The sequence below is a fragment of the Nerophis lumbriciformis genome, linkage group LG38, assembly GCF_033978685.3.
Source record: "Nerophis lumbriciformis linkage group LG38, RoL_Nlum_v2.1, whole genome shotgun sequence".
In the NCBI taxonomy this organism is placed as follows: domain Eukaryota; kingdom Metazoa; phylum Chordata; class Actinopteri; order Syngnathiformes; family Syngnathidae; genus Nerophis; species Nerophis lumbriciformis.
The window spans coordinates 24,386,957-24,401,611 of NC_084585.2; the positions used below are offsets into that span (position 1 = coordinate 24,386,957).

A 14,655-nucleotide genomic window follows, 5' to 3' on the forward strand; every position below is an offset into this window, starting at 1 on the left:
CATTTTTTTACCACTTATATTGAGGCACGCATTACCCTTGACTGGTTGCCAGTCAGTTTCAGCTTTTCATTTACAACATGCATGCATGGACCAATACTACAGGGTCAGTTATCTCTGGCCTTAGGGTTTTGTTAAATAGGTACGACTCTGTGGGCACGCAAAGTAGATTATCACGTCAAGAGCTTTTCACAGATGCTCTGCAGGATGAGGAGCTAACCCACAAAGAAATAATCATTAGTGCAATTTAATGATTGTCTTCATTTGAAAAAAAGAGACACATGGGAAACAACGGCTCAGCTGTGGAGGATCTAAAATCTTGTGAGAGTCACCAGTGATACAGGAAATGTATGACCGAGTGCCCATCTGGACTTATTTCTTTTTATGATTTCTAGAATTTTTTTGGCTTGAAGAACCTGTCGGAGACATCAAATGCTTACGTGAAGTTAATGTTTTCAATCTTCAATTTAAATAATGTAAGAACAATGTATTCATTATTCCTAATTAGGTGTAGTCTGGTGGACACGAGTTTGCATGCATATCCTGTGCATTAGACATTTGGTTTTTTTCTTTTTTTTGTCAGAGTTATACATTTCGAAAAAAAATAACCTTGTTATGCTAAACACAAATGCTAAATACTCTTAGGACTGTATGTACAAATGTTTCAGATAAGAACATGTAGAACGGGGCTGTCAAACTCAAATACAGAGTGGGCCAAAATTTAAAACTGAACAAAGCCACGGGCCAAGGTTGAACAAATGAACCTTTTAATAGGGACCCAAACAAGTTTTGCATTGAATATTGAACAAGCAAGGCTTATATAACTTTATAGTGACATGCAAAATCGAGTTTCAAATAATAATAATAATTGAAAAATATCAATGGTATATCAAATACAATTTAAATAAAAATTGAATGCCTCTTTTCTATTTGCAGCTTTCTAAGGTAAATATCAACATTAACTTTTTCCACAGGCTAATAAATTTGATAATACTGGTAAAATAATGAAGAAACTAAACATTCAGGACTTTAAACTGTGTGTGTGTGTGTGCATACTTGCCAACCTTGAGACCTCTGATTTCGGGAGGTGGGGGGTTGGGGGCGTGGTTGGGGACGGGGCGTGGTTAAGAGGGGAGGAGTATATTTACAGCTAGAATTTACCAAGTCAGGTATTTCATATATATATATGTGTATATATATATATATATATATATATATATATATATATATATATATATATATATATATATATATATATATATATAAGAAATACTTGACTTTCAGTGAATTCTAGCTATATACACGTATATATTTATTATATATATATATATATATATATATATATATATATATATATATATATATATATATATATATATATATATATATATATATATATAAAAATAAAAGAAATACTTGAATTTCAGTGTTCATTTATTTACACATATACACACACATAACACTCATCTACTCATTGTTGAGTTAAGGGTTGAATTGTCCATCCTTGTTCTATTCTCTGTCACTATTTTTCTAACCATGCTGAACACCCTCTCTGATGATGCATTGCTGTGTGGCATGCACAAAAGTGCTTTCATTAAATGCGCTAGAGTCTGGAATCTTCCATCTCTCCCTAGCATGGCCCAAAACCGTTCAATCTTTGCTTCCTGAGGAAGATCTTCGCTGCCAAGCACTTGGTAGTCCACTACTTCTTCCCGGAGGCTATACAGGTCCAATCGCAGCTACGGCTTGGAACTTACAAGCGTATTTCTTCATCTTACTCGTCGTCGGCGTCGCCACGGCTGTATCTTCCTCGTTCTTCTGCTTCGTCTCCTTGTTGTGTGCGCAGTTGTGCACTCTCTAAAAGCCGTAGATGTTATTGTCACATATGCATGTACAGTAGATGGCAGTATTGTCCTGTTTAAGAGTGTCACAACATTGCTGTTTACGGCAGACGAACTGCTTTACGGTAGACGAAACGTGACTGCTGTTGTTGTGTGTTGTCACCGCGCTGGGAGGACGTTAATGAAACTGCCTAACAATAAACCCACATAAGAAACCAAGAACTCGCCCTCGATCATTCTACAGTTATAATGTGATTGGGCAGGCACGCTGTTTATATTGTGGTAAAGCGGACGTGAAAACAGGTCAGGTCCGCATGGAGCTGGAGGGGGCGTGGCCTCCAGCTATGTCTGAATTTCGGGAGATTTTCGGGAGAAAATTTGTCCCGGGAGGTTTTCGGGAGAGGCGCTGAATTTCGGGAGGGTTGGCAAGTATGAGCGAAGGTGTATATTGTAGCGTCCCGGAAGAGTTAGTGCTGCAAAGGGTTCTGGGTATTTTTTCTCTTGTGTTTATGTTGTGTTAAGGTGCGGATGTTCTCCCGAAATGTGTTTGTCATTCTTGTTTGGTATGGATTCACAGTGTGGCGTATATTTCTAACAATGTTAAAGGTTTTATACTGGCACCCTCAGTGTAACCTGTATCGCTGAAGATCAAGTATGCGTTGCATTCACTTCTGTGTGCGTGCCACAGCCGCACATATTACGTAACTGAGCGAGCACTTGTTGGACTGCACAGAAAGGAGATGTTACAATTCTCGGAAGGGGCACTGAAATTTGGGAGTCTCCCGGGAGGTTTGGCAAGTATGAGAATTTTGGCAAGTATGAGAATTAGCGGTGTACCGCGGCACTGCCGCTGTATATAATCGGCGGGCCAGCTCTTGTGTTAATTTGATATCACCACACGGGCCAAGTGAAATTACACGGCGGGCCAAAATTGGCCTGCGGGCCAGAGTTTGAGACACATGATGTAGAATAACTCTTTGTTTGCTATGATATTCCAGAGATACGTGTAGGGGTCCTATTTACCTAAGTGACTTTATATTTGATGTACATGATGTTCCTTAATAGAACTTCTTAAGTCTGTCTGAAACATAAACAATACCATAATATGCCGGAAACATAACAAAAATGAATGGGAATGATTCCTGATTGCCTGAAAGTGTTTTTAATTCCAGTCGTTTAATATTAGATGCTGGTGTACATCACTTCAGAACTATATCACTAACATTATGTTTGAAGCACATAACATAATATCATCTTTCTGTGTTTATGTATTTGTCAGATTAAATATTGTTCATACTTATTTTTAAGGACGGCTTCATTGATTTCATGGAGTACGTGGCTGCTCTCAGCCTGGTTCTGAAGGGAGAGGTGCATCAGAAACTTTGCTGGTATTTCAAACTCTATGACAGGGGTGGGCAATTAAATTTTACCGAGGCCCGCATGAGCAACCCGAGCACTGCTGGAGGGCCACACCGACAATATTTCAATTAAATTTTGCTGAAATTATTTTTGATATACTGTAAGATAAATAATAATAATTTCATTTAACCTAACTTAACTTTATAGAAAAGCAGATTGCTTTGGATGGTTTTATTTTTAACACTGTCTTACACAACACTTCCTGATGTATAATACAATGCAAAAATGTCAATTTCTGTCACTTTATCCTGCATCCTCTTTAAAAGTCCAACATTTTTCCCCGTCAGATTTGGACAACCATCTGTTGTCACACCTGCCAGCTTGTCCCATTTCAGTCCTAACATGTCCAAACACGCATTTATCTATGTGAACAAGTCATTACCTCTTTAATTGACTGCATGGCTGCCAGCTCCTCCGTGATTTGAAAGTCTGCAGTTATCCCACGTAAGAAGATGAGCAGCTGGGAGGTGTCACGTACATCGCAGCTCTCATCCAAAGCCAGCGAAAAACAGTCAAAGTCGGTCGTTCTGTTCTTCAGCTGAAGCTCCAAGTTTCCAGCGATGGTCTCAACCCGCCTCGTTACAGTGCGTCGGGAGAGTGACACGTCCTCAAATGCGCCCCTCTTCTCCGGGCATATCAGCGCAACAGAGTCCAATAAGCACTCCTTAATAAACTCTCCGTCAGAAAACGCCTTACTTTCTCTGGCGATTTTGTGAGAAATGACGAAACTTGTCCTGACGGCTGCCTCTCTGGGGGTGTGAAATTTGGCAAAAAGTCCTTGTTGGGTTTGCAGTTTTACCATTAACGCATCAGCCTCCCTTGTGTGCGCTTCATCAGACAGATTACGGTATTTTTCCTCGTGCTTCGTCGTGTAGTGGCGATTCAAATTATATTCTTTAAACACAGCAACCTGTGTACCACACATTAAGCACACGGCTTTACCTTTAATTTCTGTAAAGAAATACTTGGCAGTCCATGTCTTGTTGAAAACACGCCATTCGTCATCAACTTTTTTCTTTTTAGTGTCTCGGGGATAACCGTGCATCACTTGTCGCTGTGCACCTTCACTCACAAGTTACACACGGACATACGCCCATAAATAACACTTTTCAAAATAAAAGAAGCACAGTTGTATTGCACGCACGACATAGATGTTTTTTCAAATGTATTTTGTCATTTGTGATCGCCGCTGTTCACATTCACTCACAATCACACACGAGCATACGTCCACACGGAAGTAATACAAATAACGCTTTTCAAAACAAAAGCAGCACTGTTGTATTGCACACTCGACATAGATACTTTTTTACATTTATTTTGTAATTTATGATTGGCCTCACGCGGGCCGGACAGGGATGCACAAAGGGCCGGATGTGGCCCATGGCCCACAGAATGCCCAGGTCTGCTCTATGATCTAGATGGCAGTGGCTGCATTGACCGTGACGAGCTACTTCTCATCATAAAGGTGAGCCTTTAAGTCATGTTGAAGCTTCATGAGTGTCTTTGTGAATTAAGAAAATACCACTCAGAGTGTGTTCTCACTTGTAGTCCTGAACTTCGGTCTGGACCGAAAACAGTTACATGAATCAGTTGAGTATGGTCTGGTTCGTGTTAACACTTTAATTTGGTCAAATACTGTTCCCAGTTAAGCATATACAGTACGTTAAGTCGAGCCTTTGATCGGTCGGCATATGTGAAGCGTACATTGTTGGACAACCCACACACCCTAAACCTGACACATACATTGTTGGACAATCCACACACCCTAAACATGATGTCTTCCCGGTCACATGTATTAGTGAGATTTTCTACTCTGAAGGAATTCATATATTTTTGAATATTGTTTTTTGAGGATTTTCACTCAGCAATCTGCTAGGTATTGCTATGCATCGCTTGGATACAGTTGCATTTAAATGTAAATGGTAAATGGGTTATACTTGTATAGCGCTTTTCTACCTTCAAGGTACTCAAAGCGCTTTGACACTGTTTCCACATTCACCCATTCACACACTGATGGCGGAAGCTGCCATGCAAGGCGCTAACTACGACCCTTCAGGAGCAAGGGTAAAGTGCCTTGCTCAAGGACACAACGGACGTGATTAGGTTGGTAGAAGCTGGGGATGAACCAGGAACCCTCAGGTTGCTGGCACGGCCACTCTCCCAACTGCGCCACGCCATTTAGTGACGTCATAGCCGTGCGTTGGTGTGGCACTTGCATCACTCAGGACTAGAGTCCGCTGGCATCTCTCGAGACTATCTCTCAATTGGTCTCGGTCCACCTGTTTGGCCTGGTCGTTTTGGTCTTAGACTGTGCTAACCCTTTATCAAATAACCCCACATAGCAGAGCAAAGTGACTATAATCCCTTTAACTGTACCAAACAATGACAAGTGTAAACACACCTTCAGATCCCTTGGTTCTCAATCAAAGACAAGGTCTGAATTGTGTGAACAGTAGAAAGAACCCACCCCAAACCTGCTGGGATGTGACTGTTTTTTTGCCAATACATTGGCGACATCTACTGGTTGTGCAAAGGACAGCAGATGTTGCATGATTTAACTAACTGTTCTGTTTTGATAACAGTCTATTCATGCAATCAATGGAGTTTGTGATGACACCAAAGCAGAAGAGTTTGTAAACTCAGTGTTTGACAATATTGACATCAATGGCGATGGTAAGATTTGCTATTATATCCAGCGATATTGCATGTACAGTAGCTAGACCTATTGACTGTCTTTTTCCCTAAAGGTGAACTGTCCTATGAAGAGTTCATGGGTGGGGTTCAGGAGGCCGAGATGCTACTGAAAACTCTCACACAGAGTTTGGACCTGTCACACATTGTTCAGAAAATCCAAGGGGAGCTAAAAGCTAACACATAACATTTTCCAACATCTGTGGAAACTAATGGAAGAGTTGAGGAGGGATCGTGAAGTAAATGGCAGCAAGACCAATGACTTGGATCCAGTTAGTTGGCTTTAATGTACATCAATTATACTCAGTGGTGTTCATGACACAGAGTCAAAGTAAGTGGACATGCTCTACAGACACTGCACCTGGCATCATTGCATAGCCAGTACAACTTTCTCAGTGTCCACATTATTTGTTCCTACCGGAATGACACTACTACCTGAACAAATGGCTTGTGATTTGACACTAAATGCGGGATAAATTTGTGTTTAGCTATTGTTGGAAAGAAATATTATGTGCCAGACACATAATAAGTTTGTTTGGATTTGGGCAATTCCAGTTCCGATTCTTTGCTTTGATTCATAACAATTCCGATTCTTTTAAGAAGCAGGGTCCAAATGGACTATTAAAACAGAGCTATATTCAACCAGTATTTACATTTTAATCCATTGAACTGTAATATAAATGTTTTGAAGTGTTTTTCCACAGGAGTAAAATTTAACTTTATTTTATAATGTTCCCAATTAGCCTGTTCACCTGTGGGGTGTTCCAAATAAGTGTTTGATGAGCATTCCTCAACTTTCTCAGTCGTTTATGCTACTTGTGCTAGCTTTTTTGAAACATGTTGCAGGCATCAAATTCCAAATGAGCATATATTCGCAAAAAATAACTAAGTTTTCCAGTTTGAACGTTAAGTATCTTGTCTTTGCAGTCTATTCAATTGAATATAGGTTGAAAAAGATTTGCAAATCATTTTATTCTGTTTTTATTTACGATTTACACAGCGTGCCAACTTCACTGGTTTTGGGGTTTGTAGTTGTTTTTTAAAATAAAATATGCACGTAATGTGTAGAAATAAATATGGAAGAAATATAACTGATTTAAATGACTAGAATTCATGGTGAACAACAGACAACAACTGCTATTTTCCAGTGTTCAAGGTTTGGGAACAAACTAGCATTGGTAGTTTAAATTAATCTTTTAAACATCCATCCATTTTCTACCGCTTATTCCCTTTGGGGTTGCGGGGGGCGCTGGAGCCTATCTCAGCTACAATACTATTTATTAAATATGTAATCAGATCAATGTGTGGTATACTTTGCCTAATAAAAAGTTTGGAGCACAAATGGCATCGATTTGGTGGAATGCCCAAGTGTATATGTAATAATAATTAGATTTTTACAACATTTAAAAAAAATTATTAAAACATCAGTGTGGCCCTTCAGCAAACTTTGATTATGTGATACTCATGCATAATTGTGAGGAAAGTACACGACCACAAGGAAAGATGCAATCTTTGAGAAGGTTTCAGGGTGTGTCTTGCTATTATTATTGCTCTTTTATTGTGTGTGTGTGTGTGTGTGTGTGTGTGTGTGTGTGTGTGTGTGTGTGTGTGTGTGTGTGTGTGTGTGTCTGTTCTTGTATTTCTACTCTTCTTGAGACATCAACAAGGAAAAGTGCCTTCCATATAAGGACCGGTGAACAAGTTAGGACATAAATCATGGTTCCAATACAGAAAACCATTGCATCTAATAGAGAATGTCTCATTTGCACCCCTGGTGGTGAAATCTATCACAATTAGGGTGGTCCCAAAAAGGAGGGTTTTTTCCACATTGACACTGTGTCGATTTAAAAGTGTTCCCTCTCTGGTCAACATATGAAATGACAAGTGTGTGTAAAAATTTGAAGTGCTCCCTCTCTGGCCAAAATATGAAATAACAAGTGTGTGTAAGAAATTGAAATGCGCCCCCCTTGACCAAATATAATTTAAAAATATATATATGTATATAAAGACAGACTGTAATAACTTGAAGTAAATAATGAAGATTAAAAACCAATTACAAACAAACATTTCAAAACAGATTTTTTTTTTTACTAAAAGCTTACCTTTTTTATATTTGCATTGTATGAATATATTACTAATGTTGTAAATACACATATTTATATATCTAGAATCCACATTTCTCCAAATTCATGGAAAAACTATTCAATACCCGATCATAAAAACCCCGTTTCCATATGAGTTGGGAAATTGTGTTAGATGTAAATATAAACGGAATACAATGATTTGCAAATCCTTTTCAACCCATATTCAATCGAATGCACTACAAAGACAAGATATTTGATGTTCAAACTCATAAAGTTTTTTGTTTTTTTTGCAATTATTAATTAACTTAGAATTTCATGGCTGCAACACGTGCCAAAGTAGTTGGGAAAGGGCATGTTCACCACTGTGTTACATCACCTTTTCTTTTAACAACACTCAATGAACGATTGGGAACTGAGGAAACTAATTGTTGTAGCTTTGAAAGTGGAATTCTTTCCCATTCTTGTTTTATGTAGAGCTTCAGTCGTTCAACAGTCCGGGGTCTCCGCTGTCGTATTTTACGCTTCATAATGCGCCACACATTTTCGATGGGAGACAGGTCTGGACTGCAGGCAGGCCAGGAAGGTACCCGCACTCTTTTTTTACGAAGCCACGCTGCTGTAACACATGCTGAATGTGGCTTGGCATTGTCTTGCTGAAATAAGCAGGGGCGTCCATGAAAAAGACGGCGCTTAAATGGCAGCATATGTTGTTCCAAAACCTGTATGTACCTTTCAGCATTAATGGTGCCTTCACAGATGTGTAAGTTACCCATGCCTTGGGCACTAATGCACCCCCATACCATCACACATGCTGCCTTTTGAACTTTGCGTCGATAACAGTCTGGATGGTTTGCTTCCTCTTTGGTCCGGATGACACGATGTCGAATATTTCTAAAAACAATTTGAAATGTGGACTCGTCAGACCGGGCAGCACGGTGGAAGAGGGGTTAGTGCGTCTGCCTCACAATACGAAGGTGCTGAGTAGTCTGGGGTTCAATCCCAGGCTAGGGATATTTCTGTGTGGAGTTTGCATGTTCTCTCCGTGACTGCGTGGGTTCCCTCCGGGTACTCCGGCTTCCTCCCACCTCCAAAAACATGCACCTGGGGATAGGTTGATTGGCAACACTAAATTGGCCCTAGTGTGTGAATGTGAGTGTGAATGTTGTCTGTCTATCTGTGTTGGCCCTGCGATGAGGTGGCGACTTGTCCAGGGTGTACCCCGCCTTCCGCCCGATTGTAGCTGAGATAGGCTCCAGCGCCCCCCGCGACCCCGAAGGGAATAAGCGGTAGAAAATGGATGGATGGATTCGGGGTCGCGGTAGAAAATGGATGGATGGATGGACTCGTCAGACCTAGTGTGTGAATGTGAGTGTGAATGTTGTCTGTCTATCTGTGTTGGCCCTGCGATGAGGTGGCGACTTGTCCAGGGTGTACCCCGCCTTCCGCCCGATTGTAGCTGAGATGGGCTCCAGCGCCCACCGCGGCCCCGAAGGGAATAAGCGGTGGAAAATGGATGGATGGATGGATGGACTCGTCAGACCACGGAACACTTTTCCACTTTGCATCAGTCCATCTTAGATTATCTCGGGCCCAGAGAAGCCGGCGGCGTTTCTGGATGTTGTTGATAAATGGCTTTCGCTTTGCATAGTAGAGCTTTAACTTGCACTTACAGATGTAGCGACAAACTATATTTAGTGACAGTGGTTTTCTGAAGTGTTCCTGAGCCCATGTGGTGATATCCTTTAGAGACTGATGTCGGTTTTTGATACAGTGCAGTCTGAGGGATCGAAGGTCACGGTCATTCAATGTTGGTTTCCGGCCATGCCGCTTACGTGGAGTGATTTCTCCAGATTCTCTGAACCTTTTGATGATATTATGGACCGTAGATGTTGAAATCCCTAAATTTCTTGCAATTGCACTTTGAGAAACGTTGTTCTTAAACTGTTTTGACTATTTGCTCACGCAGTTGTGGACAAAGGGGTGTACCTCGCCCCATCCTTTCTTGTGAAAGACTGAGCATTTTTTGGGAAGCTGTTTTTATACCCAATCATGGCACCCACCTGTTCCCAATTAGCCTGCACACCTGTGGGATGTTTCAAATAAGTGTTTGATGAGTATTCCTCAACTTTATCAGTATTTATTGCCACCTTTCCCAACTTCTTTGTCACGTGTTGCTGGCATCAAATTCTAAAGTTAATGATTATTTGCAAAAAAAAAAAGTGTTTATCATTTTGAACATCAAATATGTTGTCTTTGTAGCATATTCAACTGAATATGGGTTGAAAATGATTTGCAAATCATTGTATTCCGTTTATATTTACATCTAACACAATTTCCCAACTCATATGGAAACGGGGTTTGTATATTTTTATCAACAAAAGTGGAATGCTCGTGGAGAACCAATATGGATTCCGAGCAAATATCTCAACATCATGGACTTAACAAAAGCATTGGACATAATTAATCATGGTATTTTAATAAAAAACTTAGAACGATATGGCATCAGAGGTTTGGTCTTGAACTAGGTAAGAAGCTATCTAACCAACAGGAAGCAATATGTGAAGATGGGTGAAAATATGTCAACAGAGCTAAATATATCTTGTGGTGTACCCCAGGGATCAATACTGGGACCGAGATTGTTTAATCTTTATATAAACAACATTTGTAAAGTTACAAAGGACTTAAAGTTAGTTTTATTTACAGACGACACAACTGCTTTCTGTTCAGGAGAGAACACACAGAAGCTAAAACAATAACAGAACAAATTAACAAATTAAAAAGATGGTTTCACAAAAACAGACTATCCTTTAATCTCAGTAAAACCAGAATAATGCTATTTGGTAACAGTAGAAAAGAGCATCATACACAAATACAAATAGACGGAGTATATATTGAAAGGGTAAAAGAAACCAGATTTTGAGGAGTATTAACAGATGATAAAATTAACTGGAAATCTCATATACAAAATATACAACATAAGGTGGCAAGAAACATTTCAATAATGAATAAAGCAAAATATGTCCTGGGCCAAAAATCACTTCATATTCTCTACTGCTCACTAGTGTTACATATCTGAGTTACTGTGTAGAAATATGGGGAAATAACTACAACTGTGCACTTGATTCGTTAACCATGCTACAAGAAAGATCAATTAGAATAATGCATAATGTTGGATATAGAGAACATACAAAACCTGTATTTATTGAGTCAAAAATACTGAAGTTCGATGATTTTGTAAAATTGCAAACTGCTAAAATGATGTACAAAGCAAACTATAACCGGCTACCAAAGAATGTACAACAATTATTCTCTACGAAAGAGGAGAAATATACCTTATAGGAAAATCTAATTTAAAACATTTGTATGCACGTACAACACTTAGAACCTTTAGCATATCAGTATGTGGAAGTAAATTGTGGAATGGATTAAGTAAATAAGTTAAACATTGTACTGATATGATCCAGTTTAAGAGGTTGTTCAAATGAATAGTGCTTACAAAGTACAAAGAAGAACAATTATGAGAAACACTTTCAACCTTATTGAAAATAAGATATTTTTCATCTCAGTATGTGTATCATGACTGACTTAATTATATATTATAAAACTGCTGTATTACTCATTCACGGATGTCATTGTGCTACAAAAAGAAGTCAGTAAATGAATATATATATTTGTAAACACTCTGAAGTGGGAAAGGGGTAGGATTAAATAAGCTTTGCTTCTTCCTACTCCTTTTCGGACATGATGTAAAGTGAAATGATATGAAATTGTGTGATGTATTATGCTGTAAGTGTGTTCATGTTCAAAATAAACAAAAGAAAGAAAAAAAGAAAGAAAGTGTCATGTCTGTGTAATCATGTTTTGTTTTAGTCATGTTTTGTTTAGTTTAGTTATTGGACTCTTTAGTTTCTGGCTTTTCACTCCCTTGTCTTGTTTCCATAGTTACCCATTAGTTTCACCTGTTCCACGTTTGGACTCATTGTGCACTCTTGTTTGTCACCATAGCAACACATTAGTTTTCACCTGTCACGTCACGCACCTGTTTCACGTTTTGAGTCACGCACCTGTTTTCACTAATCATGTCACTAGTATTTAAGTTCATTGTTTTCAGTTTGTCGTTCTGGCGACATCTGGATTCATACCCCTGTCACACTCTGTTTACCTCTGCGCACTTCATGCCCTGTCTAAGTAAGTTTTTTCGATTCATGCCACAGTTAGCGACTTTTGTTCATGTCCTTAGTTTTTTGCCCACGTGCAAGTATTGGTTTCATTTGTCAAGTTTGTACTTCCGCCTTGTGCGCACCTTTAGTTTGTTCTTTTTGTTATAGTAAAATTAAATATGTCTTCACCTTCACGCCATGTCTGGTCCAAATCATTTGCACCACGGGAGAACAAACCACGCCATAGTCCAAGTCCTGACAGAAAGAAAGAAAGGGTGTGTGAGCTTCAAGAGGTAGTCACCTGAAATGGATTTCACTTTACTTAAAAGGGTGTCTATTTTGAAGAAACTACAATATCAATTTTTTTTTCAGTTATTTCACCTCTTTTTGTTAAGTACATAACTCCACATGTGTTCATTCATAGTTTTGATGCCTTCAGTGACAATCTACAATGTAAATAGTCATGAAAATAAAGAAAACCCATTGAATGAGGAGAAGGTGTGTCCAAACTTTTGACCTGCACTGTATATCGTGCAGCTGGGATAGGCTCCAGCCCCCCGCACACCTAAAAGGAACAAACGGTAGAAAATGGATGGATGGATAGATGGATGGAATAAATGGTGACAATACGCTTTATGTGAAATTTTTTACGTATTTGGGTCGATGAGTAAAGCACTAGGACAGTGGTTCTTAACCTGGGTTCGATCGAACTCTAGGGGTTCGGTGAGTCGGGATCAGGGGTTTGGCGGAGGTCAAAACACACCCGACTCATTGTGTAAATAAAAACTTCTCCCAATCGGCGTATTATGGATACGGCAACAGCAGAAGTCACACTGATTTGCAGGTGTGTAATTTGTTGTGAGTTTATGCAAAGTGTTGGTTTTGTTCTTTGAACAAGGTGATGTTCATGCACGGTTCATTTTGTGCACCAGTAAAAAAACATGGTAGTACTTTAGTATGGGGAACATATTCACCATTAATTAGTTGCTTATTAACATGCAAATTAGTAACATATTGGCTCTTAACTAGTCATTATTAAGTACTTATTAATACCTTATTCGGCATGGCCTTATTATAACCCTAACCCTCTAACCCTGGCCCTAACCCTGACCCTAACCAAATAACTCTAAATTAAGTCTTTGTTACTTAGAATATGTTCCCCATACTAAAGTGTTACCAAAAACATATAACTTTGTCTTGAATTTGAAAAAAAAAAAAAACATTTTATTTTTCACTAAAGAAGGGTTCGGTGAATGAGCATATAAAACTGGTGGGGTTCGGTACCTCCAACAAGGTTAAGCACAATGCACTAGGACCAAGCGGAAAACGGCTGCTCAAACTAAGCTTATTACAAATGATAAATGGGTTATACTTGTATAGCGCTTTTCTACCTTCAAGGTACTCAAAGCGCTTTGACAGTATTTCCACATTCACCCATTCACACACTGATGGCGGGAGCTGCCATGCAAGGCGCTAACCCATCAGGAGCAAGGGTGAAGTGTCTTGCCCAAGGACACAACGGACGTGACTAGGTGGGGATTGAACCCCAGTAACCAGCAACCCTCCGATTGCTGGCACGGCCACTCTACCAACTTCGCCACGCCTCATCGATTGTCTGTGATGTAATTTCTTGTTAATGTGTGATTGGTCACCCACACTGTCACTCAATGTTCATCTGCTACTGTTAAATTAAAGTTAAAGTTAAAAAGTTAAAGCACCAATGATTGTCACACACACACTAGGTGTGGCGAGATTATTCTCTGCATTTGACCCATCACCCTTGATCTACCTCAACTTAAGAATGCACCAATTTGAGAGTGTTTTAAGATAAGAGCTGGTGTGCTTTAACTTGCAAGCAAAAATTTGAGTTATAAGCAGCCCTAGTTGACATAACAAATGGAATAAGATGCGCCCAATTCCTTTGAAGATTCCTTTGAGTTAAAGAAAGTAGTCATCAAAAAAATGACACAGTGTGCAGCTTACTAACTTGGTTAAACAGTTAGAGCGTAGCACTTCTAGTCTGCACCATACCGAAGCAGAATTAGTCTAATGCCAGCCAAGAATGTTAAAATATGATCTAAACAGCGGACATTTATCCATGAAAATATGTAGAAGCTGCTGATGGTGTGTTTGACGGAGAGGCAGCTGAAAGGAGATACAGTAGAAGTCCACGCTCCAATGTAAATATTGTACATTATTAATATTACAAAACCCAAAACCAGTGAAGTCGGAACAATGTGTAAATGGTAAATAAAAACAGAATACAGCGATTTGTAAATCATTTTCAACCTATATTCAATTGAATAGATTGCAAAGACAAAATACTTAATGTTTGAACTGGAAAACTTTTGTTATTTTTTGCAAATATTAGCTCATTTGGACCTGCAACATGTTTAAAAAAAGCTGGCACAAGTGGCAAAAAAGACTGAGAAAGTTGAGGAATGCTCATCAAACACTTATTTG

General features: G+C 39.2%; 1 protein-coding gene across 1 annotated transcript; it reads left to right on the plus strand.

The window, feature by feature from the left end:
* Positions 1 to 278: 278 nt before the first annotated feature.
* On the plus strand, positions 279 to 6,135 carry guca1ab.2 (guanylate cyclase activator 1Ab.2). The gene is given in 5 exon segments (XM_072912633.1): positions 279 to 473; positions 3,147 to 3,249; positions 4,676 to 4,722; positions 5,840 to 5,930; positions 6,005 to 6,135. Coding segments are annotated over 5 exon segments (567 nt in total).
* The last annotated feature ends 8,520 nt before the right edge of the window (positions 6,136 to 14,655 follow it).